The sequence below is a fragment of the Pseudonaja textilis genome, chromosome 9 (genome assembly GCF_049901715.1).
Source record: "Pseudonaja textilis isolate UNSWEBS1 chromosome 9, rPseTex1.2, whole genome shotgun sequence".
Lineage (NCBI taxonomy): Eukaryota > Metazoa > Chordata > Lepidosauria > Squamata > Elapidae > Pseudonaja > Pseudonaja textilis.
This window is the reverse complement of record NC_141998.1, coordinates 16,357,081-16,384,606: the sequence shown is the minus strand read 5'-3', so window position 1 is coordinate 16,384,606 and position 27,526 is coordinate 16,357,081. Positions and strand designations below refer to the sequence as shown.

General features: G+C 41.7%; 1 protein-coding gene and 1 long non-coding RNA gene across 4 annotated transcripts; both read left to right on the top strand.

Moving 5' to 3' along the window:
* CHEK1 (checkpoint kinase 1) lies at nucleotides 1–17,595 on the top strand. Of its 3 annotated transcripts, none has more exons than XM_087939020.1 (13): nucleotides 1–296; nucleotides 2,845–2,929; nucleotides 3,429–3,652; nucleotides 5,338–5,402; nucleotides 5,501–5,570; nucleotides 8,898–9,086; nucleotides 9,243–9,347; nucleotides 10,085–10,180; nucleotides 12,246–12,354; nucleotides 13,283–13,460; nucleotides 14,728–14,859; nucleotides 15,721–15,822; nucleotides 16,587–17,595. In XM_087939020.1, the coding sequence occupies exons 2-13, from the start codon at nucleotides 2,865–2,867 to the stop codon at nucleotides 16,680–16,682; spliced, it is 1,431 nt and encodes a 476-aa protein (XP_087795146.1). In that variant the 5' UTR covers nucleotides 1–296; nucleotides 2,845–2,864; the 3' UTR covers nucleotides 16,683–17,595. The 3 variants fall into 3 exon arrangements, with proteins under 3 accessions (XP_087795146.1, XP_026578985.1, XP_087795147.1); XM_026723200.2 differs by having other exon boundaries at nucleotides 199–296; nucleotides 2,848–2,929; XM_087939021.1 differs by lacking the exon at nucleotides 1–296 and adding an exon at nucleotides 481–500.
* A 2,172-nt stretch (nucleotides 17,596–19,767) lies between these two features.
* On the top strand, nucleotides 19,768–23,522 carry LOC148125048 (uncharacterized). The gene is made up of 3 exons (XR_015744667.1): nucleotides 19,768–19,852; nucleotides 20,222–20,338; nucleotides 21,977–23,522. It is a non-coding gene; the product is annotated as an uncharacterized LOC148125048 (long non-coding RNA).
* Nucleotides 23,523–27,526: the final 4,004 nt, after the last annotated feature.

Sequence of the window (27,526 nt, the reverse complement as noted above, 5' to 3'; positions counted from 1 at the left end):
GAAGTCCGCAAATCTTAAAGCTGCCAAGACCCCTGACTTCATGATTCTCCCCCGCCATTGCTTTGAGACTGACTACTAACTAGTCTGCGGCCGTGGCGGACCCGCAGCCGGAACCGAGCAGCCTTTCGCGCCGCCCACCCTCCCCGGCTGGAGCAAGGGGGCTGAGTCCGGGCAAGGGGCGGAGCCGTGGCCGGAATCCTCCGCCTCCGCTCGCTGGGCGGCCCGGCTTGCGACGCGCTTTGGCGGGAAGCGGCGTTTTCGGAGAGAGCGAGCCCCGGAGGAGGAAAAGGAGGCGGGTGAGCGCAACCGGGCAGGAGCCGTCGGGACTCGGGCTCTCCCTACAGCCGAGCAACGGGAAGGGAGAGGCTGGGAAGAGTGGGGGTGAGTGGGGGGTGGGCTTGTCCCGGGAGGGGCTCCGGGCTCTGGGCGGACAGGCCGGCCTTGCGCCCCCCCCCCCCCGCTTCCCCAACCCTCGTCGCCTGGGGTTCCGGGAAAGGGAGGTCACTTAGACTGCCGCTGCGTTCCCCCCCTCCCCATTCGAACAGGGAGTTGCAAAGCAACGGGGGCGCCCGGTTGGGGAAGGTAACTCGCTTTTTGCAGGTACAACTCCGCCCCTCCCCTCCCCTTTATTCAGCTGCTCTCTCCCCCAACATTTAGCATTATCTACTCGCTGAGCCAAGTGGGTTACTCTCCCTTTAGGGCAGGGGTCCCCAAACTTGGCAACTTGAAGACTGGTGGACTTCAACTCCCCGAATTCTCCAGCCAGAGCTGGCTGGAGAATTCGCGGAGTTGAAGTCCACCAGTCTTCAAGTTGCCAAGTTTGGAGACCCCTGCTTTAGGGAAACCCCTTCACCCCAAGAGTGATCCTTAGGGCACCCCGAGTCTGCTGTCGTTAACTGCACCTTTGTGCCCAGATGGTGCTCTTTGGGTAACTGAGAAGGGCTTTGGAGTTGATTGGATTTTAGACGTTTGAGACAAAGTTGGCCACCCAGGTACATGTTACCAAACAAATTTTACAGTTTAGTAACTTTATAGTTACTTTATAGTAACTTTATAGTTACTAAAAGTAACTTTGATAGATGGGGACTTTCAACTCCCAGAGTTCCCCAGCCGTGTTGCTTGGAGAATTCTGGGAGTTGAAGTCCACCAGTCTTAAAGTTGCCAAGTTTGGAGACCCCTGCTTTAGGAGAACCCCACCTTCAACCCAAGAGTGATCCTTAGGGCACCCCAAGTCTGCTATTGTTAATTGCACCTTTGTGCAGGGATGGTGTTCTAGGATAAGATTTTCAAACTTTAGCATCTTAAGATGCATGGACTTCACCTCCCAGAATTTTTTATGCTAGCTGGAGAATTCTTTGAGTTGAAGTCCATCAGTCTTAAAGTTGCCAAGTTTGGAGACCTCTTCTTTAGTGGAACCTTCATCCCAAGAGTGATCCTTAGGTCTCCCCGAGTCTGCTCTTGTTAATTGCACCTTTGTGCATGGATGATGCTCTTTGGGTAACGGGGCCTTCGAGTTGGTTGGATTTTAGGCGTTTGAGCCAAACCAAGGCCACCCTGGTACTTGTTACCAAACAAGTTTTACAGTTTAGTAACTTTATAGTTTCAACAGGGACTTTCAACTCCCAGAATTCTCCAGCTGTGTTGCCTGGAGAATTCTGGGAGTTGAAGTCCACACAACATGAGTTGCTACGCTTGAGAACAACTGTTCTGGAGTGTAATTTCTATGCTGCTGTGTAAGGTGTTGGTGGGGTTCTCATAGGAAAGAGGATTCTAGATTACCAGATTTATAGCAATTTGCTGGTTCTTGGTGCAGAAGATGGATGGAAATAACCTTCCTTCATCAGTCTGTCTTCAGACCTCAGGAAGGTTACGTTGCTTCTTGCAACGTGTAAACAATATGTGTTTCTGTGTGTAGGTTGCATCAACAGTGGATTTTGGGCCACAGGTTCAATTTGTTTTATTTAGGAGAAAGGAGCTTGTGATACCTCAAGCCTTTCCCCTCCCCTGTGTCTCCCCAAGCAAAACTCTGCAAATCACTCTTGCCCTTTTAGGATAGAATTTCCTAACTTTAGCTTCACCTCCCAGAATTCTTTATGCTAGCTGGGGAATTCTGGGAGCTGAAGTCCACACAAGTTAAAGCGGCTAAGGTTGGGAAACCTATTCTGGGTCATAAGCAAAAGGGAAACACGTATAGGTAAAGGCACTGAATTTTCTGCTCATCCAGCATAAAAAAACAAGTTGACTGGAAAAGGATGGTTAAGTAGGATGAATTTTTGACTTACTAGCAATAGACTAATCTGTTTTTTCCCCCCAATTTTTTCCCAATCTGTTACTCAAGTTTCAAGATTCACATGAGCAGTTATTAGATTCACCCTCCTGGGCTTATTTACTTAGTTATTCCTGTTTATTAGTAAATGAACAAGTACATGGACTGAAAAATTTTATATATGTATGTTCATTTCTTTTGTTTCTTCAGTTACTAATAAACAGGAATAAATAAGTAAATAAATTTTATATGTATACATACACACACCATATGAGTGTGTGTGTATATGTATGTATGTATGTATACACACACCATATTAGTAATATATTAAATTGTGTGTGTGTGTGTGTGTGTGTGTGTGTGTGTGTGTGTGTGTGAGCAAGAGAGAGAGAGAGAGAGATTAATGAGTACCTGGTAGCCATATTTTGTAATTCTTGGCATTATATGTTTATTTTATTTATATGGAGTTTTTAACTGTTGTTACGTTGTAAGCTGCCCACAGTCATGTTTTTGTGAGATGGGCAACTACATATGTGTGCTAAATAAATAATTTCTTTTTTATTTTCGAATATTTGTAGCAGATGTGCAGGTTGTGAAAATGGCAGTGCCGTTTGTGGAAGATTGGGACTTAGTGCAGACTCTCGGTGAAGGGGCTTATGGAGAGTAAGTTGCTGACGTGAACACATAAAACACTGAGTTCAAATAAAGCCTGTAGAAAAAGGATGAGCTGCAAATTGTAATTCATGATACTGAAGAATTACGGAACGGGGAAAATCATGTGTTTTAAGTTAAGGGGTGTTCTCCCCCCCCCCCCATTTTCTGTAGAAGAAAAGTGGATGGTGGGCAAAGCTATATTGATCCTAATTTCCAGGATAGAAAACTTATTTGAGTGAGCCTTGGTGGCGCAGTGCTTAGAGGGCAGTACTGCAGGCTACTTCTGCTGACTGCTGACTGCCTGCATTTTGGCAGATCGAATCTCACCAGGCTCAAGGTTGACTCAGCCTTCCATCCTTCCAAGGTTGGTAAAATGAGGGCCCCAAATTGTTGGGGGCAATAGGCTGGCTCTGTAAATTGCTTAGAGAGGGCCATAAAGCACTGTAAAGCGGCGTGTAAGTCTAAGTGCTATTGCTGTTTGCAAACTTGTCTTTGATCTCCTCTTCAGAGTTCAACTAGCTGTGAATAGGCACACCGAGGAAGCGGTTGCGGTGAAAATGGTGGATATAAAATGTGCCGCTGAATGTCCGGATCAGATCAAGAAGGAGATTTGTATCAACAAAATGTTGACTCATGAGAACATTGTGAAATTCTTTGGGCATCGTCGAGAAGGCACTATTCAGTACCTCTTCCTTGAATACTGCAGTGGGGGCGAGCTTTTTGACCGAATAGGTATGGGAGAATCTGTAGGGTGCCACACAATGACTTTGGTACAGTCTAGGGACAATAGTGTTATTTTACTATGAAGGAATCTTGTGGGAATTCCCCTGTGGCTATAAGAAAGGCAACTCAAACTAGTTGGATTATTTTAGTTCGGTTGGATCTATTTCCCATTTTTCACAGTGGGACAGTTTATTGTTGTTTTATCCTGGGGTGTCAAACTCAAGGCCCATGGGCTGGATCTCCAAGGCCCTTGGTGTGCTTAGATCTGGGCCATGGGGCCGCCCTGAAAATAGTGAAGGATCGGCCCACGGTGCCTCTGCCAGCAAAAACAGAGCTCGGAAGAGTCATGTGCAGCCCTTCTGGGCTCCATTTTAGCTGGCAGAGGGCTACAAGAGAATCCCCGCTCGGGTCACCACAAGTGCCCCCTGGCATGAGTGACGACAAACTGGCCATGCCTACCCTGTCTATGCCCATCCAGCCGCCTAAGGTCAAACACAACCGTGATGCCTCCCGCAATGAAACCGAGTTTGACACCCCTGTTTTATCCATTCAGTTGTGTCTGACTCTTGGAGACTTCATAGGCAAGTGGTCTCCATGCTAAATTGTCTAATTGACTCCATGGGACAATTTATATAAGACCCAGATTATAGGCCCCATCATGGTTTGTTTGCTGTATAAACCATGGTTGGTTGAATTCAATAGCATACCAAAACTAAACCAAGCAATTTTTATTGTAGCTGAGCACAGTGTACAAATCTTTAAAAATGTTTTTTAAAAAACCAGCTACTACAAGCCAACATTCTGGAATCAAACCACTTCTGCCTGCAGGCTGGTTAAAGAAAAGGCATCACCACTGGCAGAGGAGTTAGATTATCTCTTTTTTTAATATGTTGCTTATTTTATGCAATTTATGCTTGGGTTCAATTTAACATGAAAATATAGAAGAATTCAAAAGATTTGTGATATAAAACTTCCTCTACAATTAGGACATGGTTTACTTGCAACTCTGTTTGCTTGTCTTATTCTTTCAGGGTTATTTAAATGCATCTATAACAAGTCAGCCTTAAAATAAACTAATATCAGTTAAAAGGATTCCAAATTGGATGGGTTAATTAAGAGCTAATCCTCCCTTCTTCCCCATGTTCTGATCATGATTTTACTTTGATGGTATTGTCATTTTATTGGGTTAGGCATATTTGTTGTTAATTTTAATGTCTACATGCTGTATGCTGCCCAGAGTTGCTTCGAAACCATTATCATCTCCTTTTAGTAACCCGCTAATCCCTTGGGGGGAGGAGTACGGGCAACTGAATGGAGCTGAGTGTTTACTGGCTGGGTGCCCTTCCTGTCGCCAATGCAGAGTTATATTCAGCAGATATATTCTCATCATCCCCAGAGAGAGAAATATCTGCCTCTACCTAGGATCGAACTCACAGCCTCACAGATTGTGAGGTGAGAGCTCCACCTCTAGGCCACTGCGCCACTCAGTTGCTTAGAAATGATAAGGGCGGCAAATTAGTAAATAAAAGTCAAGTTGCAGAATGAAATATCTCTTTCTAAAACTTAATCCTCTACTGGCATTAGTGTTACTATACTGTTTTAAAATGCAGGATTCTAGTGGGGAAAAGAAGTTACTGATGATGTAGATTATTTTAGAATCTGCATAACAATAATATATATATTTTTTATTTCAGAGCCTGATATCGGCATGCCAGAATCAGAAGCACAGAGATTTTTCCACCAGCTAATCGCTGGCGTGGTGAGTCTCTTTATGCTGACTTTTCACTGATTGCTCACATTCTATTTTGAAGTTGATGTGGGCAAAAAGAATTAATAGAATAACATTTTTTCTATAAGGTCTACCTCCATAGCATAGGAGTGACACATCGGGATATTAAGCCAGAGAATCTGCTGCTTGATGCAAGAGGTACGTAATTTTTCTTTTGTACCCTAAAACCTTAGGGTTATAGGCAGGGGTGGGCTTCAAAATTTTCAGCAATCGGTTCTCTGCCCAGTTGCTGGGTGGGTGTGGATATTGGCGTGGCCTAGTCTGTCCCCTGCACCACGGCAGAGGGTGGTTTTCACCCTACCCGGGCTCCGGAGGCTTTCCTCAAGCTTCTGGGAGGGCAAAAATGGCCTCCTCAGGTTCCGGAGGCTCTGTGGAGGCCAAACTTCTGGGAGGCCTATTTTTCACCTTCCCTGGACTCCAGAGGTTTTCCTCGAGCCTCTGGAGGGCGAAAATGGCCTCCCTGGGCTCCGGAGGCCCTCTGGAGGCTGGAAACGAGCCCATTTTCAGCCTTCCAGAACCTCCAGGAGGCCCGTTTTTCACCCTCCCCAAGACTCCAGACGGGCCCTGCACTTCATTGGCATCCAAAACAGGCTGCGTGGTGACTCCTGGGAGAGGTGGGGAGGGGTGAGCAGGGCCAGCCAGGGGTGGGATTTACCAGTTCACCGAACCAGTAATTAAAAATGATAAAATTAGCTACCGGTTCGCCCGAACCAGTAGCAGCCCACCCCTGGTTATAGAGGATCAGGGGGGGGAAAAGCTTGCTGCCAGAAAACAGAGGATTCATTTCAGTCTTCGGACAGACTACTCCTAGTCCAAATTTCTGTTTTTCAGCTAATACTCACCGAGTAATCTTGGGAATCACACCAGTACTGAATTAAGAGAGAGAGAGAGACATTCTCTGTATTTTGTCAACACTAACGCACTAAAAAAAAAAAATCTTTCACTCAACCAATTTCTGTCTGAACCACAGCAAAAGTTGATTGGATGGAGAAACAGAGTGAGGGGCTAAGTTTCTGCAGAACTCCTTTTGCAATGAGGATAGGGGCAGTGTCAGATCCCTAAAAGTGATACTGGCATTTTTATAACTTGTATCCTGGCGCCAGATGGATAGGAGGAAAAGCCATCTGGGGTGTTTCACTTTAATAGCCAGTGGAAGGTGGCCATGGGAATGCATGCTTATCTCTCTTCCCAGAGCGATCGGGACCATAACATCTTCACACCTGTGGATTGGCTGAATCAATATCTGGCTAAAGGGAAGGGTCTTTGTGGCTTTAACGCTACTTGCCTGCCTAAGACAGATCAGACGTTTCATGCCCGTGTTGGAGTCTGACTCCGAGGGAAAGGAGGAACAGCCGACAGGGAGTGGAAGTGTGGCTCCGGAGGTTGTGGAGGAGGCTGGGCAGTCAGAGGAAGACCCAGGCCCATCCCCTCTCCATCCTAGGGCACATAGGGAGGAGGGAATAAAGGAGAGACTTGAATGGCGTGGTCTATGGGGGAGGAAAGGCCCTTGATCCTCCTCATGGGCTGCAGCTGTGAGAACTGGTTAAAAGGATGGACATGCGTATGGGCCAGTGCTGGAAACAAAACGTGGAAATGTCTCTAGTCTGTCGTTCCTCTCTGAGTTTGATGTCCTTCCCAGTGTGTGTTCCGATATCTGTGGATATCTTCAAACCCTTATCTTGCCTCATTCCCTTAATTGCTTCAGTGTGGTTTGTGTTGTTTTTACTCTTTATAACTTATAGGCCTTTTTAGTTTAAATGGCATTTCCTCCTTTTCGTAACTGCTTGTGGGGGAGTTTTTTGTCTCGAGTTAAGGATATTTGGAGCTTTGAAGCAAAGTAAAAGAATAAAAGGGGCTTCACCTGTTTTTGTGACTGTGTTTGTTTTGTATCCCATCATGGATCATCACATGTTGATGAAGCTTCCTTTTGAAATCCTTCATTTCAAGAGTCTTCACTCTTAAGTAAGGTGAGTTGCCAGCTCCTGTCCCAGATGGATGTGGATTGCAGAGTCTGCCTGCTGCAGAGCTTCTTACTCTAGGGGGTCACCAAAGATGAGTGTTGTGCCCCTGGTGGAGACTGACTCTGAGGGAGAGGAGGAACAGCGGACAGGGAATGGAAGTGTGGCTCCAGAGGTTCTGGAGGAAGCTGGGGAAAGGCAGAGGCCAGCTGAGCAGACAGACCCAGGCCCATCCTCCATCCATCCTAGGGCACACAGGGAGGAGAGGATAAGGGAGAGACATGGTCTCCTGGGGAGGAGAGGGCCTTGATCCTCTTCATGGGCTGCAGCTGTGACAGCTGGATAAGAGGACGGACATGCGTACTGGCGAGTGCTGGAAACAAAGCGTGTAAATATCTCTATAGTTCCTCTCTGAGTTTGGCATCCTTCCCAGTGTGTGTTATCTGTGGACATCCTCCAGCCCTTATCTTGCCTGGTTTGTGTTGCTTTTTTCCTTCTTCGTGTAACTGTGTGGGATTTTCTTTGTCTTCCATCAAGGATATTCGGAACTTGGAAGCGAACTGAAGGAATAAAAGGGGCTTCACCTGTTTTCTGTAACTCTGTTTGTTTTGTATCCCACCCTGGGTCATCGCAATGAAAAGGGTGTACAGATAGTCCTCGGTTTACGACCATAATTGAGCCCAAAATTTATGTTGCTAAGTGAGGCATTTATGACTTTTGCCCCATATTGTGGCCTTGCTTGCCACAGGTGTTGGGTGAATCAGTGCAGTTAAGTCAGTAATCAGGTTGTTAAGTGAGTCTGGCTTCTCCATTGACTTTGCTTGTCAGAAGGTCACAAAAGGTGATCACGTCACCCCAGAACACTGCAAGGGTCATAAGTATGAACCAGTTGCCAAGCATCTGAATTTTGATCATGTGACCATGGGGATGCTGCAGCGGTTATAAGTGTGAAAAACAGCCATCGGTCACTTTTTGCAATGCTATTCTAACTTTGGACGATCACTAAATGAACTGCTGTAAGTCAAGGACTACCTGTAGTTTGTATACTCTTCTCCTCTCTTCCCAATCTATCCATTAAAGTCATGAGCGAAATGCTGGAAATGGGACCTCTGTTCTTTACCTCGAGATCTCTTTGCCTCTTCTTCAGCCTCCTGGATATTTTTCTGGGTTAAAAGTCTATGGAAATTCTCAGTCTTCCAGGTCATGGTTGTCCCAAAGGGGCTTTTTTTTAAGAGGCAACTGAAGTTTCTTGTTTTTTTCTTTGAAGACATTTTGCTTCTCATCCAAGAAGCTTCTTCAGCTCTGGCTGGATGGTGGGCAATGGAAGGATTTATACTCCTTGCAGACAGCTGGTCATTTGCCTCCTTTTTAGGGAGTCTTGTTGAGGCCACCTGGAGGTTTATCTGTGTCCTCAGGGTTTCTGGGTTAACTTGAGTGCTTTTCTGTTGATTTCATTTGAATTAATCCAATGTGAAGGATGACGCAGTGTCCTTTGTGCTTTGCTCAGACAACCTCAAGATCTCAGACTTCGGGCTCGCTACTGTATTTAAATATAATGGCTGTGAGCGACTGCTGAACAGGATATGTGGCACGCTTCCATACCTGGCCCCAGAAGTCCTCAAAAAGAAAGAATTTCACGCTGAGCCTGTTGATGTTTGGTCATGTGGAATTGTGCTTACTGCGATGTTAGCAGGAGGTAAGAGCCACCTACAGTTTTAATTCCTTTTTCCTAATAGGAATTCTTATAAAATGAAGGGCATGCGCCTATTTATTGGGAATATCGACTAATTAGGAATCTTCTGTTTAACCTTTTGTTAAATTTGGCTCTAAAATGGGGTTTCCTTTCCTGCAGAATTGCCATGGGATCAGCCTGCCGATACTTGTCAAGAATATTGTGACTGGAAAGAAAGAAAGACATATCTTTCCCCATGGAAGAAGATCGATTCATTGCCTCTCGGTATGTCAGCAAATTGAATAATTCTGTCTCTAATCCAAAATATAATCTATGACAGTGATGGCTAATCTTTTTGGGCTCCTGTGCCAAAAATTGTGCGTGTGTGTGCGCGTGCTCGTGTGCCAGCCCCAGAAGGCAATGCATTCCCCCCCATGACCCCTGCGCAAGTGTACGCAATCCCTCCCCCAATGCCCCATTACCTGCACTGCACCTCACCGCTGATTTTTTGGCTGGTTTGAGGCCTTTTTTGGCCTCCCAGAGGCTTGAAAAACCTCTGCAGGCTTTGCAGGACAAATAATAGGCCCATTTCATCACTTCCAGTCTTACAGGAAGTGATGAAACCGGCCCATTCAGCCTGCAGAGGCTTTTTTCAAGCCTCTGGGAGACCGAAAAAGGCCTCAAACAGCCAAAAATTAGCTGTGAGGCACATGCATGTGCAGTGAGGTAAGTTTGCCTGCGGCTTACGTGCTGGCACAAATGGCTCTGCGTGCCACCCGTGGCCACGCGTGCCAACGATTCGCCATCACGAATCTATGACTTCACCCTCTGTTGATCTGTAATGTCCTTTGGAAGAAACCCAGGAAGAATACGGGTTAATATTTTTATGGACTCAGATTCATCATCCAAAGAACATTGCAAAACCAATGTTAAAAAGTTTTGTTTGAAGATGTTTTGCAATATAGTATTTTAATCGAAGTTGCTTTTATATCAATTTAATTCTTCATATATATTTTTTGCAGCCTTGCTTCTTAAACTCTTAAATGAAAACCCCTCATCCAGGCTTACTGTTGCAGACATTAAAAAAGACAGATGGTATACAAAACCTTTAAGGAAAGGTGAGTGTATTTTTGTCTATAGAGATTCTTAGTCATCCAGGTCATGAATGTCCCAAAGGTGCTTTTTTCAAAAGGCAACTGGGCTTTGTTTTTCCTTGAAGGCATTTCGCTTCTCATTCAAGAAGCTTCTTCAATTCTGAACTAAAGAAGCTTCTTGAATGAGAAGCGAAACATCTGCAAAAAAACCAAAGCCCAGTTGCTTTTTGAGAAAGCACATTTGTGAGTGTATTTCACATCCCTCTTAGTGTGACATCCATTTTTAAACCTTACTAGCCGATAACCCAGCACTGCGTGGGTATTTATTTATCCCAATCCTGTTTTAGACAGGAAAATCCAGTAGTTGGGACTCACACTGTTGTACCGTGTGTGTATACGCAGTGTCGCAAGTCTTCTATTCCTCTCCTCGGGGGTTTCTTGTCTACAGTGGTGTTTCATTTTTTTGATTGCACTTGGCCAATCTCCTGATGTTTCCTTGGAAGGCTGAGAGGGATTCCCCTTGTGGAGTACTGTGAAGCCGTTACCATGGCAAGTCCACTGTGGTAGAAGCCATTTTAAGGCACACGCACACGCACTCCGAGAGGTGTTAGGGGTGTCTTACCCCCACAGTATTTGTTTTCAGAGGGTAAGTCATTTGTGTACCAAGTTTGGTTGAAATTAATCTAGGCATTCCAGAGTTATTCTGGAACACACACATGTTTTCACATATATATAGCTGTGGAGTTTTTGAGGCTTTAATATTTTCATGCTTCCCACAGAAAGAGCAAGTCATGCTTCAAAAATTTTTTGTTTTTGATCGTCAATCAACCACCAATGAATAGTAATTAGGAGTAATAGTTATCAATGAGATTTCTTTTTTTATTGTTTTCACTGTCACTTTTTTTCTCAGGATGGTAACTGAGACTCGGCTTAGATTCTTAGTATGCACCTATATTTGGCTTGTTTGAAATAGTCGCAGGCATAAAGTAGAAATATGAAACTTTAATCTGTGTTGTTAAACTACACTTCCCAACATCCCTCAGCTATGGCTGCTGGATGTATATAGTTCAGCACCATCTGGAAGGTCCAACATTGATATTTGGTAAATACTTGTCATTTTTAGCCCCATGAGTGATTTGTACCATCTGAATGACAGTAAGGTATGAAAAATAGGCCTTGATCAGCTTATTATTTGTCTTTTGAATTGAATTGAATATTTTATTTAGCCAAGGCTGATTAAACACACAAGAAAGTTTTCTTCGGTATAGAAGCACTTGGGCTTGCAAAGCAACAGAAAGAATAATAATAATAGTAATACCAATAAAGGGGGGAAGTAAAGAAGACAATAAAAAGGATAAATTATAATGCTACAGCCACACCGTATGGGTTAATGTACATACACCTTAGACAACTGCAGGAATTAAGTGTTCAGCAGAGTAATGGCATGAAGGAAAAAAAATCTGTCCCTGTTTTATTAGCTTTAGCAGCAAAAAGGGATAATTTATTTAATTATTTGATTTGTCAAACGCTTACAATATAATAGAAATAAGAATAAACGTAATTTTAAATACATGAAATTGGTACAAATAATTGGGGACAATAGGACAAGGACGGTAGGCACGATTGTGCGCTTATGCACGCCCCTTACAGACCTCTTAGGAATGGGGTGAGGTCAGTAGAGGTTAGTTTGAAGGTAAAGGAGTGGGGGTTTGAGCAGGTGACAACAGAGTCAGGTAGTGAATTCCAGACAGTGACTACTCTGTTGATGAAATCCTATTTCCCGCAATTGAGTTTGGAGTGGTTTACTTTGAATTGATGAAAGCAAAATGCAGACAATATGAAAGTTACCTCATTTTCATTCAGGGAGTTTCACATTTAGTAATTCTACACTGATTGATTTTTTTCTGATCCTTCAGAGAAGAATATAAGCTGATATGTGCTGGTCTGTGACCATAATAAAGATGACCCTCTTATATTCAAACAATCCAACAGCCCTAGAGAGCTGCAGGCCCTAGCCTGGCCTCGAAATACTTTATTTTACTTAAATTGTTTTGTTTAGATCCTAATCATGACATCTCTGTCTTTGTAGGCATAAAGCGGTCCTGGGGCTCTTCTGGAGGACCTTCTGATTCCCCTGGAGGTTTTTCTAAACACATTAGATCAGACATGGATTTCTCTCCTGTAAAAGTTGCACACAGGTGAAGATACCTTTGTGTATGTGTAGTGTCTAGTAATCTTAACTTCACAGAAACAGCACTGTTGTGTAAATGTTTGTGGTATGGGTTCTCATTAGTTCCCTAAGATACATACAGGCAACAGAACCATGCCTGACCAGATGAAATTTGGGGTATTCCAGGCAGGATAAGAGCTCAGAAGTAGCAATAGCACTTAGACTTACATACTGCTTCACAGCCCTCACTAAGCAGTTTACAGAGTCAAGCTTATTGCCCCCAACAGTCTGGGTCCTCATTTTACTGACTGTGAAAGAATGGAAGGTTGAGTCAACCTTGAGCTAGTAAGAATCGAACAGTCAGGAGTCAGCAGAATTATCCTGAAATACTGCTTTCTAACCACTGCGCCACTATGGCTCTAGAATACAGATTGGCAAAATCAATCTCTAGAATCTTCTAGTTGGGCTTGATAATTGCTGGCCTAAAATCCTGAAGAGAAGCTGCTTATCAAACAAGATGGTTCTAGATTAGGTATAACTATGATGTGTATCAACGGAAGGCCACCAGTTTTTCCGCGTTCTGATGGACTTGCACCATCACAATGTCTCCCTATCTTCTCTATCAAACTAAAGATCCAAAAGTAATTGAAAAATTGGATCTGTGAACAATTGGTTGGTCTGAATTAATCTTCTGTTTGGGGTGTCCATCCATGCTGGCTGGATATTTTGACTGGTTAGTACCGATAGTGATCTCACTTGAGTAACTTGGAATATGCTCAGATCTGGAATTTGGTTGGGGAAAATGAGAACCTTAGTCATATGTATGGATTAGCTTTAATAGCCCTATGCCAAATAAAGGCTCATACAGTCCAGCGCAGACAATAGTCTGCTTTCTGAAAGTACAATACTAGAAAAACATTCTAACATTGTGATGATATCTGTCTTTGTTGTGGCAGCGAGGAAAAAAAGATCTGTTCCAACTCTCAACCAGAACCAAGAACTGGGCTCTCCTTGTGGGACAGCAGCCCAGGCAATATTGAGAAATTGGTGCAAGGGATTAGCTTCTCTCAACCAGCCCGCCCTGAGCACATGCTGCTGAACAGCCAGATGTTAGGCACTCCAAGTTCATCGCAGGTAACTCTGCCTGGTGGAATGATTGCCTTCTCTTTGTTCTTAAATCACTACAGGTAATCCTCAACTTACAACCATTCATTTAGGGGCTGTTTGAAGTTACAAAGGCACAAGATAACAGTGACTTATGACTAGTCCTTGCCTTTAACAACCATTGCAGCATCTCCAGAGTCACAATTCAGGCATTTGGCAACTGGCGTATATTTACACTGGTTGCGGCATCCCAGGAATGCATCTATTCTGACCTAAACATCCCCAACAGCATGAAGCCAACTCCTCATCCCAATAAACCCCTTTTAGTTAGTTTACAGTGAATTCCTCTCCAGCAAAATCCCGGCCAACAGTCTTTTAAGAGATTTCACAATTACAGACCTTTATCAGGCTTGGAGAGTTGCCAGACCGATATCTTTCAGATGCCACACTGTAGCAGGCAATGCTTGGCAAGAATGCAGGAACAGATCTTCACCCAAATGAACTAATTGTCTCCTGCAAAACCCCATTCCCCTTTCGCTCCTCTTTTATTCCCTATGGGAGGGGTCATTCACCGTCCACCTATGGCTTTACTCCCAAGTCAACCCTTGTTCCTTAGCTGTTCCCTTCTTCTGGCAGCTCTGCGCATGCGCACATTTGGAACAGGCTCCAGCTGTTCTTCTGCTCCACTGATGTCCAACTCCGTAGGTAGCTGATAATTGTCAGATGGCCCTGACCCCATCTCTGGCTCTGACACAGAGTATTCAGCCTTCCCCAGACTCCAGGACTGGCCCCTGTTCCTCCCTAACCTCCTCACTGTCCCAATCTGCTGCAAGCTCCACTGGCCACTGGTGGGCCACAACAGCATGATTGGCATTTGCAACCTTCCCAGCCAGCTTTCCGACAAGCAAAGTCAGTATGGGAAGGAGCCCAATTTGCTTAATGACTGCATGATTCACTTAACATTTGCAATTTCCCAACTATTGGGGGGAAAAAATCAAGCCCGACTTCCTTAACTGCCTTGCTTAGCAATGGAAATGCTGACCCCACTATTGTGGTTGTAAGCCGAGGACTATCTCTACAGGCGGTTTTCCTTTCCTCTTTAAACCCCATCCTTTCCTTTGGAATTTAATAATAATTGGAATTAATTATTGTTTTAATTAAACAAAATTAAAGGATAAATTCATTGTTTCAGTGAAAACCTTAACAACAAACTTTGGGAAATCAAATTGGTTCCAGGCAAATCAACTGAATTGCTCACTTTACAGTTTTCTGGCATTTTCTGTCTTGTGTCTCTTAGAACCCCTGGCAACGTCTAGTAAAGAGGATGACCCGTTTCTTTTTGAAATTGGATGCTGACCAGTCTTACCAAATCTTGAAGGAGGTTTGTGAAAAGATGGGCTACATCTGGAAGAAAGGTTGCACAAACCAGGTATAAAAGTAACTCCTTGAAGTATATATATGTTGGTTGGACAAGCGAAGGAATAAGCAATAGAGCTAGAACTGCACATGGATGGTATTGGTTGCAATTCTTAGCTATTGCTAACATCATCACTACAAATTATAATTACAAACTGGAGAGCCAGTTTGCTATAGTAGTTAAGGTGCAGGCATAGAAACTAGGAGACTGAGAGTTCTAGTCCTGCCTTAGCAGTGGTGGGATTCAAATTTTTTTACTATCGGTTCTGTGGGCATGCCCTGGTGGGTGTGGCTTGGTGGGTGTGGCAGTGGAAGGATACTGGAAAATTTCCATTCCTCCCCTCTCCTGGGGGAAAGTTACTGCAAAATCCCCATTCCCTCCCCACCCCACTAACCTGCTTTCCAGCTCTGTTCTCCTGGGCAGGGCAACCAAAGAAGACCCAGCTGATCAGCTGGGACTTGGGAGGCAGAGAATAGATGGGGGCAGGGCCAGTCAGAGGTGGTATTGGCCGATTCTCCGAATTACTCAAAATTTCTGCTACCGGTTCTCCAGAACTGGTCAGAAGTTGGTGAATACCATCTCTGTGCCTTAGGCATAAAAGCCCAGCTGGATGACTTTAAGTCAGTCCTCTTTTTATTTCTCTTAGGATGTTTATTTATAGTAGCCAGGGAAGTTCGTTATTTATTCAAAAACATTGTTTGGGAAAAATCCATTTATAAGGCTTGCCATGTGCTTCAGAAAAGAACACCCATGACTATAATAATAATTATACATTGTGAGACTTTCTATCAGCCTCACCACAGCAGAAGGCAATTTCACCGGAAGACTAACTTTACTTCTTCCCTTCTGATCTACTCTTCTTTCTCTTGAAAGATCACCATATCCACCATGGATAGAAGAAATAACAAACTGATTTTCAAAGCAAGCCTGGTGGAAATGGATGAGAAAATTCTTGTGGATTTCCGATTGTCAAAGGTAAGTCTGTTTTAGTAAGATGTCTAAGCTTAGGCAGAAGAAAGAAACGGAATAGATTTGTTCACAAAGACAAGCCATAATAATCATAGCAGTGCTTCTACAGGTAGCCTTTGAGTTAACAATCATTTGTTTAGTGGTCATCCAAAATTACAAGGATACTGACTTCCATCCAGTCCTCACATGTACAATCACAGTCATGTGATCCAAATTTGGTTGCTTGGCCAATCAGCATATATTTACAAACGGTTGCAACTTCCTGGGATTACACAACTGCAAATTGTGACTTTACCAGCCTCCTTCAGACAACCAAAGGCCGTGGGGGAAAGCTGTATTCACTTAATGACTGCATGATTCACTTAAGAACTGTACTGATTTGGCTTAACAACTGTGACAAGAAAGATTGTAAAATTGAGCAGAAGTCACTTAACCACCTCACTTAACAACAGAGAAATTCTGCCCTCAGTTATTGTAATTTGAGGACTATCTGTATTCTGCTTTGGTTACAGGACCCTAAGCAGTTTATAGTATTACATATCAAACATGATTTACAAGTCCACAACTATTAAAATGGTTAAACCTGCACATTTGTCCTATCCTCCATAGTAAGAATTTGAGCTGAACATCCTTTCATTTCTAATCTCTAAAAAAGGTTTTTGGGTAATATTATTTGTTCATAGGATGCTAAATATGTCAGAATCCACTATTTTGTACTGTAACAATACTTTGATGCTACACTTTTTTTCTTTTTCTCATTTTCCACACAGGGTGATGGTTTGGAATTCAAAAGGCATTTCCTGAAGATCAAAGAGAAACTAAATGATGTTGTCAGTCCACAGAAGTTATGGCTTCCAGTAACATGATCGCCTTTTGTCTGAAAAACAAGTGAATTTGGCTACAGTGTTTTCGGCCATAGGACAGTTTATGCTAAGGCATGCCCTGATTTCACACACTCAGCGCCCATTCCTCTTGGCTCTGACATGATCAGTAACCAATTGAGAAGTTAATATCGTGATGGGACATAATTATGTATTTTTCATCGGGTAACTCATAAAAATTTCCAGTGTCTTAGATTTTGCAGGCTTTTAGCTTGCATTCTACTTTATACAGATAATTCAAATGTTTTGGCATGCCACCTTTTCTAAATGGGAATGTTTTCTTCTTTTTTCCAAAGTATTACACAGGAGTATAAAGTGAAGTTTTGCAAAGAGGAGAAGGAAATTAAATGAAAACCAACACCAAGCAACAACTTGCTTTGTATACTTGGGAGCAGGGCTGTTGAATTTGCAAAATTCAGCACAAACTCCATATCAGAATACCTGGTTTAGCTTGAAATTATTTTTTGGTCAAGTGTTGCTGAAAAAAAAAAGTGACATATTACTGTTCTTCATGTTTGAATTTTTCACTTTGAAAGAAAGAAAAGAAAACATTACGGATGCAATTAATGTGATTTGTTAAAATATTTTTCTATGTCCAGATGTCTCTTCCTTCCCATGAAAACATCTGTGTTGTTGAGCACTAAAAATGTGGAAACTGCAGGAATGGGATAAGATTAGCAGTTTTTCCGACATCCGGTTACATTTAGCTTGTTAGATGTTCCAGGCATTTCAGGCTCTTGTTACTGCATGTCTGAATGCTGCTTGATTGTGGACACAGAGAAGAACGGAGACAAAAGATATGAACCTTTGTTCTCACCATGGTGCTGATCAGTTTTACTTACCCATGTTCCAGCAATGTGATTTTTTTAAAAAAAGAAAATAAAGCATTGAATGAAAATACTTGTCAATTATATTGCCACAAAAAATAGTGGACCTCAAAAATGACTTCTGCTTCCCTTTTGTGATCTTGTCAAATATTTTTCAATAGTACTGGAGATTTTCTGAACAACTATGTGTGATGCATTGAGAAGATAACATGGCTCTTCAAATAATTCACAAACACGATTTATGGCTGCACACATGTTTTGTAACTCATACAGCTTGTGTATATTTTTGGAAAGTGGATCACTAGATTTATGTCACGCTTTTGGAAACTCAAGATATATAGCATTCCTGAATTTTCTTCAAAAAGAACCACCTTGTGAGATTAGCTGGGCAGGGAGAGAGTTACTGTTCAACGTAACCCAATAAGTTTCTAGTGGTTGAGAAAATTTTTGAATTTGGGCTTCCCTGCCCTTTGTATACCTCCTTCATCACTAGATTAGTCTTGGCTTTCTAGATACATCAGTGTACTCCAATTACACAATTGTTGAAATGTATAAATAGGTCCTATTTCAATATGTTTGGTGGCCTAGTGGCAAACCTCCCATTCAGAGGGTTGAGAGTTCAGTCCTAAGTAGCGGCTGATAATTTTCACCTAGGGTGCAAAGTAAAATATCTGCTGCAAATTCCACATGGTGTCAGGAAGGGCATCCAGCCAGTAAATGTTCAGTTCCATCCAGTTGCCCCAAATCCACTCTACCCCAAATTAAGAGATTACAGGATCGTAAAAAGAGGAGGTGATGTATATAATTATTTTTGTATGTCAAAAAGAAAAAAAAATCAGGTGTCATCTTGAGCTATCATAAAATTCAATTTTGGTTGTACAGTAGCTTTATAAAAATCTATCCCAATTTGAACTGCCAACTTTCAGAAAATTGATCTTGTGGATTGAGATTGATCCAATCTAGACTTCTGAATTTCTTTTTGACATTTGCCCAGGCTCTGTTCCAATTATTACAAAAGGCATTGAAATGGTCATGTCTAAATATAGACTGTTCAGATAGGAGTCAACTATTTTACAGATCAACATCCAACACTTAATTTCTGGACTGTCTTGCCCGATGATTAAGCTGAAATCAAGTTAGCATTGGCATTAATTGCTTGTCTGTTGCTAGCAGATATAGGTGCAGTTAAATCAGCTTTCAATGTCTCTGGGGTTAAGGTGAATATACTTAGCTACGTTGCAATTGATTACACAGTGTTCTATGGTTCCAAGAAAGTACCTTCTTTGTCCGGCAGTGGTCTACTTCCAAATTTGAGTTAATCATTGCTCATTGAACTCACTTAAGCAACATTTTAGTGTGTTTGTTTCAGAACATTTCTTTCTGGTCTTCATGATACTCCAAAGGTAACTGGTATCTGATGTGATCTGGCACATGATGTGAGACACTTCTCAAGTGCCTATATTGTTGAAAGAAGAGATACTTAATTCCTACTATTTGCATTCTGGCTGTGAATAGTACCTGAAATATTCTGCAATTCATTGAAGAATCAACTAACCTACAAGAATGAAGTCGTCTCTACTTTCTGAAAAACGATGGTTTATTCTTGGGCTCTATAATTTGGGGAAGGAGTTTGTTGCTCCTCACAAACCGTCCTGATCTATTCTGTCCCTTCTGGTATTCTTTTCTGGATGCAAATTTACATGCATGAGATGTTGATTGTTACTGCTTTATTTGTATTCTCCTTTGCAGTAGATACATTGTGAATCAAGAAAAAGGCCTGATAATTTAAAAACCCAATAGCCTTTTTAGAAGAATAGGAATAGCATAGCAATAATATTTAAGCTAATATACTGCCCCATAGAGCAGTGTATACTTATTGGTGTCATATTATGATTATTATTATTCCATTGCTTTGTATGCACATTGAGAGCATTTGCAATGGAGAAAAATTCCTTGTGTGTAATCAATCACACTTGGCCAAATAAAGCTGTTCTGTTGTGTTCTACTCTACCCTACTCTACTCTCTTCTTTTTCTTTTAACACTCTGGTCAGTTTCAAATGTAAGCATTATTTGTATATTGCCCCAAACAATCTAGGTCCTTATTTTACCAACCCCAGAAGGATGAAAGACTGAGTCAACCTTGAATCCTATTGATATATATTAGCTCAGTAACTACATAAAAAAGCAACCAACCAACAAAATATTCATATGTTTTTGAACATTTTTCACATGTTTAATAGATGTGTGAATTACTTTTTTCAGAATGAAACTTCCATTGACTCAGATTTTGATTCTTGTCTTCTTGGTATTGCTGTCCTTTCCAACAGGTATGCTTATAAAGAATAAATAGAAATAGTTAGATAGATAAATTGACAAATAATGCAAAAAATCACCTATTATACATGTGTATTCGTAAGTAGATGGCAGCATACTTGAAATGGTTAAGGAGTTGATTAATACTTTAATAGAAAATATAAGAAAGCCTAGGATTGTAGATTAGACTAGGAAGTTGAAAAATGATTTTGGCTGTAATTAAAAAAACCTACATTGGTGCAAAACAATCACAGCATCGTTAATGTTTCCATTAAATCATCAAGAGTTGCCCTCAACCCAAAGAGACCTTATTTTACTTAGGCTATCTATGTAGAATTGAATATTTCTTTTGCCTCATTTCTTCTTCTGTTTGCATTATACAGCTGAAGGGTTGATATGTCATCAATGTTCCTCAGTTAGAAAGGACAATAAATGTCACAGACCATCCACCTGCAACGTGTCTACAAAACAGTTTTGTTTCATTCAAAGAAACTCCAAAGGTGAGAAACAATGGTGGAACAAGTTAAATTAATTGACACTGGACAGAACCCAGGAGTGGGATTCATATTTTGTAACAACCAGTTCTGTTGGTGTGGCTAGGTGAGTATAGCCATGTGACTGGGTGGGTGTGGCTTTTTTTGCAGCACTCTCCCCATTTTTTGGGCCTACTGGGCCTCAGGGGAGCTTCCTGGGGGGATGTGTTTGCTCCCAGAAGGGGCTCAGGAAGGAGAAATATGTAGCATAGAGGGGGCACCCATCCCTCTGTGCTCAGAGGTGGGAACCAGTTGTTAGAAGAAATTACTGGCCTAATCCTGTAAGGAAAGCAGGAAGGAAACATTCTGGTGTTGCTTACAGAAACTGCCTCTCCGTTAACCCTTATTACATTCTTGGCAGGACTAAACTTCCTGTCTCAGGAACTTCTCTGGAGTTTTTTCCCCCTCCTTTGCTGGTACTTTGCTTGTGTGGAGTCACCATTCAAAGTTACAATGGCACTGAAAAATTTTTCATGCTTATGACTGTTGCAGCATCCCCACAGTCATGAGAGGCCAGGCGAGGAGATGTGTGCCTCGATGTGAGTGATATTGAGTTGGCCACATCCAGCCAATAACAGGACCACCAAGCCATGTCCACCCAGTCACATGACCACCAAGCCATGCCCACCACCTAATCCATGCCCACAGAATCGGTTGTTAAAAAATTTGAATCCCACCCCTGCCCGTGCTCCATTTTGGGGCCTCTTGGGCCTTAAGGGAGCCTCCTGCTGGGGCATATTTTTACTCCCAGGAAGCTTCCCTGGGGCCTAGAAAGACAAAAAATGGAGGGGCTGGAGGGGACCTGTGCCTCCCGTTCCATTTTTTTGCCTTCCTGGGCTTCAGGGAAGCCTCCTGGACAAAGCAGCAAGGCAGCAAGGGGGATCCTGGCACAGCTGATCATAGGAACAGCTGTTGGTTGGGAGGGGAAAAGGAAGAAATACCTTAAGAAGTGACTGGGCGGGGAAGAACACAGTCAGTGATGTCGGGCACGCACACAATGTTGTGTGATAAGGACTGATTGGACGGGGAAGGGAGGGGCGGGTGGAGAGGGCTGGGGCCAGCCAGGGGCATGATTTGCTGGTTTTCAGAACTGCAGAATCATAACAACCAGTTCTATAGAACCGGTCCAAACCGGTAGAATCCCAACCCTGACAGAACCATTCTTCTAAACAAATAAATTTTACCAATAGAAAAGGATATTTGTAGCTCAGGGTTGAATTGTGGGGTTCTTGGTGCTCTCTAAGCTTCATGGGTTTTTTTTCCAGATGTTTCATCACTTAACTAGGTAGTGATGATGTTACTTCATTTGGTAATGAAACGTCTGCAAGAAAAGCTCAGAGAGCACCAAGGATTCCACAAATATGCTTTCCTTAATACGTTCCCTTTTCCATTCTATTTGGGTGAGATGCCTAGAATAGGGTTCTCTAAAACATAACTCTGTGGTTCTAACACTGACTTGGAAATTCACGAAGAAAGAATGGAAGGAGTTGCTCCTTAGGAAAAGCCAAGTAAACAACCTATCTTATTCTAGGAATAAAATGCAAGACTATGTAATGACAATAAATATAGACAATCCTAATCCTTTACCTGTCTTTTCATTTACAGGAGGATACATTAAGAGAATAAGACAAGGTTGCACCTCTTACTGTGTAGATACTATTCAGTTCAGCAAAGCCTATATAAAATATACCTTTTGCTGCAAGACAGATTACTGTAACAAATATAATGTTTGGCAGTTTCTTTAACTTCAGTCTTGGCAGGAATTCTACTGCTAACAACTGAAATGTATCTTCCAAACACTTATACAAATATGGGTTAATGTGACTTTGTGGTAGATGGAGATTTCCTATTTCTTTATATGAGCTAAAGAACCCTTTGGGGTGCAGCTTTACAGTATATAACTCCCGTAAGCTTTTGTGCTTTACGGTTTTGTATAATGGTCCACAGATAGTCCTTGTTTAATGACCACAATTGGAACAGGCTAGTTGGTTGTTAAATAAAGCAGTTGCTAAATGAAACTGTTATTGTTTTTACAATTTGACTTCAGTTTTCCTCTGCTTTATAGACTTGCAAAGGTAATAAATAAGAGGATCCCCCTCCCACTCCAATGTCTAAGCCACCCATCTCAATCCACGACTCTGTACAGCTTACAATTCAATAAAAATTATATTATAATAAAAATACTAAAAACATTTTAAAACAATAAAAAACAATACAATTGTGCAAAATAAATATACATAGCAGCAGGGAGGGTTAGCAATAAAGCCAGGAAACAGGGTTTTTGATGTATTCAGCACTCCAGACTCAGGGTGGATTAGCTGCCAAGTTACTTTTTCATCACTAATGATGAAATAGTTGTGACTAAACCAGCCAGTCACTAAATGAGGACTACCTGTAATCACCAGGCCTAGAATTAAGGGAAGGGTGGGGGAAAATGTCATTTTCAGACAAAAATGGTCCTTATACAATAACCTTGGAAAAACTTTGTTGCTTTTGTTAATATTGCTCCTTTTGGAAGATATATGAGGAATTTTGAAAGGCAAAGTGTCCTATATACACAACAGCAACACAGAGCCATCACCAAATTGATCCATCTTACACTGGGACTGATGTTTTCCTCCCTGAGGTAAAAGTTCTGAGGTAAAAAGTCAAAGATGGTTTGGACCTGCAATGGCAGATTCTCTTCTATAGCATCTGAGGACAAGCAAAACACATTTGCAGGACAGGCTATATAGGACTCATAGTTCTCTTAAGGGTCACCAAAAACAATGCAGATGTTTGAGCACCTTAAAGATCAATTGTTTCTTGAAGGTATAAGCTTTGGTGGATCACACATGAGTTCATCAGATGGGTGGGTTGTTTCTCTGATGTGGATATTGGATTTTTACAGCCATGATGTGTTGATATTTGTTGGGGTAGAGAATAGAAAGTGAATGTAATCCATCTCAAAATGTAGCAAGTACAATTCATTTACAAAATAGTTGTTGGTTATGACAAAGGCATTCGTATGCTGGTGAGCAAACTCTGTGATCAAGAAATGTTATTCTCCAATCCTTGAGAAACATCCTAATAAACTTGAGCTTGTTTTTTCTCCTTCCCACATGAATGTCTTGGTTTTTGAAGGAAATGAATATGAATGAAATACAAATTGAATAATAAAAATATATTTTGCTTTGTCTTGTAATTAGGGAAATCAGACTGGTTTTATTGTTTCTCTTGATTGCTTCCACCCCCATCTTTTCCCCAAAAGGACCATCTTGATTCCTTGCAGTTTTTTTCCTTGACAAATAAGGAAATGGTTGGAAAGTTTTCTATAACACAATGGGTGCCTTACATTTCCCCAAACGAGAGAGAGAGAGAGAGACAGAGAGAGAGAGGGTGGCTGACAGTGTCATGGAATGGGAACTAAAGATGGTTTCCTTAGCCCAGGGATGGGACAATTAATTTTCACAAAGACCCACCTGAGAAACAGGGACAGTTGTAGGCTGAACTTAATACTGTTTACTATTATTATTTTTGCTTTATAAAAAGCAGCAAATTATATAGTTTAGATTAGCTGCTACTACCATAGTAAGAATACATCTTATGCCATATTAGCTCATGATTTCTAATTACATAATTACATATGACTTCTAACAGCCATGGTGGCACAGGAGTTAGAATTCAGTGTTGCAGGCTAACTATGCTGACTGCCAGGAGTTCGATTCTGACTGGCTCATGGTTGACTCAGTCTTCATTCCATCTGAGCTCGGTAAAATGAGGACCAAGATTGTTGGAGGCAATATGCTGATTCTGTAAACTGCCTAGAGATGGCTATAAAATACTATGAAGCAGTATATAAATCTAAGTGCAGGTGACAGAGGCCAGCCAAAGGGCCAGATGTGGCCCAGGGGGCATTAAATAACCAGATCTGCCCAAATTGCACATACAATACAAGCAAACAATGAAAAATGTTGTATCAAAGGTGCTTTTTCAAGATGCAACTGCACTTTGTCCAGTTGCCTCTTGAAAAAGTAACTTTGTGACAACCATGATCTGGATGACTAAGAATCTCCATAGACATATGGAAAATGCTGACATTATCTTCTGCAGATTTCACCCTCCCAAATCACATTATGTCCATTTACTTTAGTTACTGTTGAGTTTTGTTTGTTTATTATTAAATTTGTTTACCTCCCATTTTGCCCCAAGGTGACTCTCGCTGTTTCCTGATAAAAGTGATTCTGGTTAATAAAAATACCAAACTTTTTGCATTTGGGTGTTGATGTTATCACACCTCTCTAGACCAATGTATTTAGAGTCACCACTGCCTACTTAGAGATACCACATTGTGTGCCTATCACAACATACCCAAAGTGGGAGAATCAAAGAAGAAAATATTCAACCTTTGGCTCATCTAGTTCTAATCAAATCTGGGTTGCTGTATTAGGACTTGACTGCAGATTCAATCCGGAAGTTGCTAAGTGGGAAAATTAGATGAGGTGGCAATGCATTTTCCCTTGCAGAACGTATAATGACTTGGCTATTACCTGCACAACTACAAATCAGTCATCAGGTAAGTTGAAGATCCCCTGAATCACTGTAGCTTCCCCAAAATCATGGTAGCTTCTTTTGCCACCCCATTCCGTTGTGGTCTGACGTTATTACTATTATTATTATTTTCAATTCATTAAAGTCACAGCTGTGAGTCCTCTTGAACGCAAGCAATATCAAGGGATGATGAACAGACTACTGAATTATGTACTCTGCATGCTTTTCATCATATCCACTGGTAAGTCTTTAAACTTCAACCCCTGTAGAAAAGGTGGAGAAAATATTTCAGGTTTTGAAATATAATCAAAGCATTTTAAAAATCAGTATAGGTAGATATAGGACTTATGACCACAACTGAGTTCAACATTTCTGTTGCTAAGTGAGACATTTGTTAAGTGAATTTTGCCACATTTGATGACCTTTCGTGCCTCGGCTGTTAAGTGAATCACTGCAGCTGATAAATTAGTAACCTGTTAAGTGAATCTGGCTTCCCCATTGACTTTGCTAAAACGTGACCACAGGACCCTGTGATTCTGCAACAAAGTGACCACAGGACCCTGGGATTCTGCAACCATCAACAATAGGAACCAGTTGCCAAGCATCTGAATTCTGACCACAGGATCCTAGGGATGTTGCAACAATCATACATGTGAAAAATGGTCACATTTTTCAGCATCAATGTAACTTTGAACAGTCACTAAATGGACTGTTGTAAGTCAAGGTTACTCGAAGATGTTGAGATTTGGAAGAAGTTCAGAGAAGAGCAACTAAGATGATCAAAGGTCTGGAGACTAAAACATATGAAGAATGACTGATTTTTTTAGGTATGACTAGTCTAAAGAAAAGAAAAATTAGGAGTGACATGATAGCAATATTCCAGTATTTGAAAGGCTGCCACAAAGAAGAGGGTGCTCAAATTATTCTCCAAGGCACTGGAGAGCAGGACAAGAATCTGTAGTTAACAATCCTTTCAATGTCTTTTGTTTTCATGGCTTTTAATATTCTTACACACCCAATTTCTATGATTTCTCCCCACCCCCTAATCTCTTTTTGCAGCAAATGCCATCTGGTGTTTCCAATGCTCCTTGTTATGGCCAACACGTACTCGGAAATGTGTTAGGTCATATGACTTCTGTTGGGCTGGTCATAAGGCATCGTGTTTTTTCATAGACACCTATTATGGTAAGAGGGCAGACATAGAATTTTGTGTTAATTGCAGAACTCCCTTCAGGTTGGCCCCGTCTTCATCTTTTCAATGATAGATATAATTTTAATCAGTCGGTAGCAGAGGTGGTATCCAGCAGGTTCTGACCAGTTCTGGAGAACCAGTAGCGGAAATTTTGTGTAGTTTGCAGAACTGGCAAACATCACCTCTGACTGGCCCCACCAACCCCATCTCTTCTCTGCCTCCAGAGTCCCAGCTGATCGGCTGGGTCTTCTTTGGTTGCCCTGCACAGGAGAACGGAGCTGGAAAGCAGGTTAGTGGGGTGGGGAGGGAATGGGATTTTGCAGTATTCTTCCCCTGCCACGCCCACCAAGCCACTCCCACCAAGCCATACCACGCCCAGCAAGCTACACCCACAGAACTGATGGTAAAATTTTTTGAATCCCACTACTGGTAGCTCTACTGATTATGAAAGATTCTGATGTTCCAACAAGATTACAAATGCAAGCTTGTGATTATATATTTTTTGTGGTTTATAGTGCTCTTTTATATTGCTGGGAATTGAGGGGGGACTTTTCTACTTTTCTTAGGATAGCTTTTGTGTTTGAAGCCCATGATCTAAAGATATATTTTCATTCTACCTGTAGAGCTATGAATACTGATGATATTCAGCCTTTGGAGCACAATTTCAAATTTTAGATGTATGGGTGGTTTTAAAAGAGAAGAAACAGGGATCATTTACCTTTGGAAGCCTTCTATTCACCTCTCTATCCTTAACCACCCCCACTCCCAAACTAAAAAAAAAAAATCAATTAAAAATTTAATGTAATCTTCTAGTGCCTTTACACCATTACTAGATGATTTCTCATAGCTCTCTAAAAAATCACTAGATGCAACAAAAATGGTAGTAAAAAAGGTCTACCATGATTAGATAAATTTTATTTGTTCTTATCTGGAAGTTAAGAGTTGGGAGAACTTTTGAGGTATGAAATCCAGTGCTAACTAATCCAAGATCAACAGTTTCTTCGTGTTCTTTTTTTTCTTTTTTCCAGAAAGAAGAATTTACCAGTCTGAAGCTGGTTGCATCCAAAACTGCAAGGAGCGAAATGATTCAGAATTTATGTTTAGGACTAAAATGTCTTGCTGTGATTTCGATTATTGCAACAATTAAGTTTATGACTGGATTCCTGAAAGAAGAAAGGGCTGAGCAGCCTTGGACAACAGAAGCTGTAGTTTTAAGATATTCAGAACAGCAAAATCTGCCAGTGGTACTTTGAATAATAAACAATTTCTTCTTCTCTCGTGTGTTTTACTAATAGTAATTAAGTACTGTATGTCTAGTCCAACAAAGAGAACGACTGGGGTAACATGACATTTGTCACAGAGAAGAGGGAGCCAACTTATTTTCTAAAGGACAAGATATAATGGTGGGAGCTTAAGGAAAAGAGGCCCAAATA

Coding starts and splice junctions, on each gene's coding strand:
- CHEK1 (XM_087939020.1), top strand. CDS start 2,865: ATGGCAGTGCCGTTTGTGGAAGATTGGGACTTAGTGCAGACTCTCGGT. Junction 5,571..8,897: donor TCTGCTGCTTGATGCAAGAG/GTACGTAATTTT, acceptor TGCTTTGCTCAG/ACAACCTCAAGATCTCAGAC. Junction 10,181..12,245: donor TACAAAACCTTTAAGGAAAG/GTGAGTGTATTT, acceptor CTGTCTTTGTAG/GCATAAAGCGGTCCTGGGGC.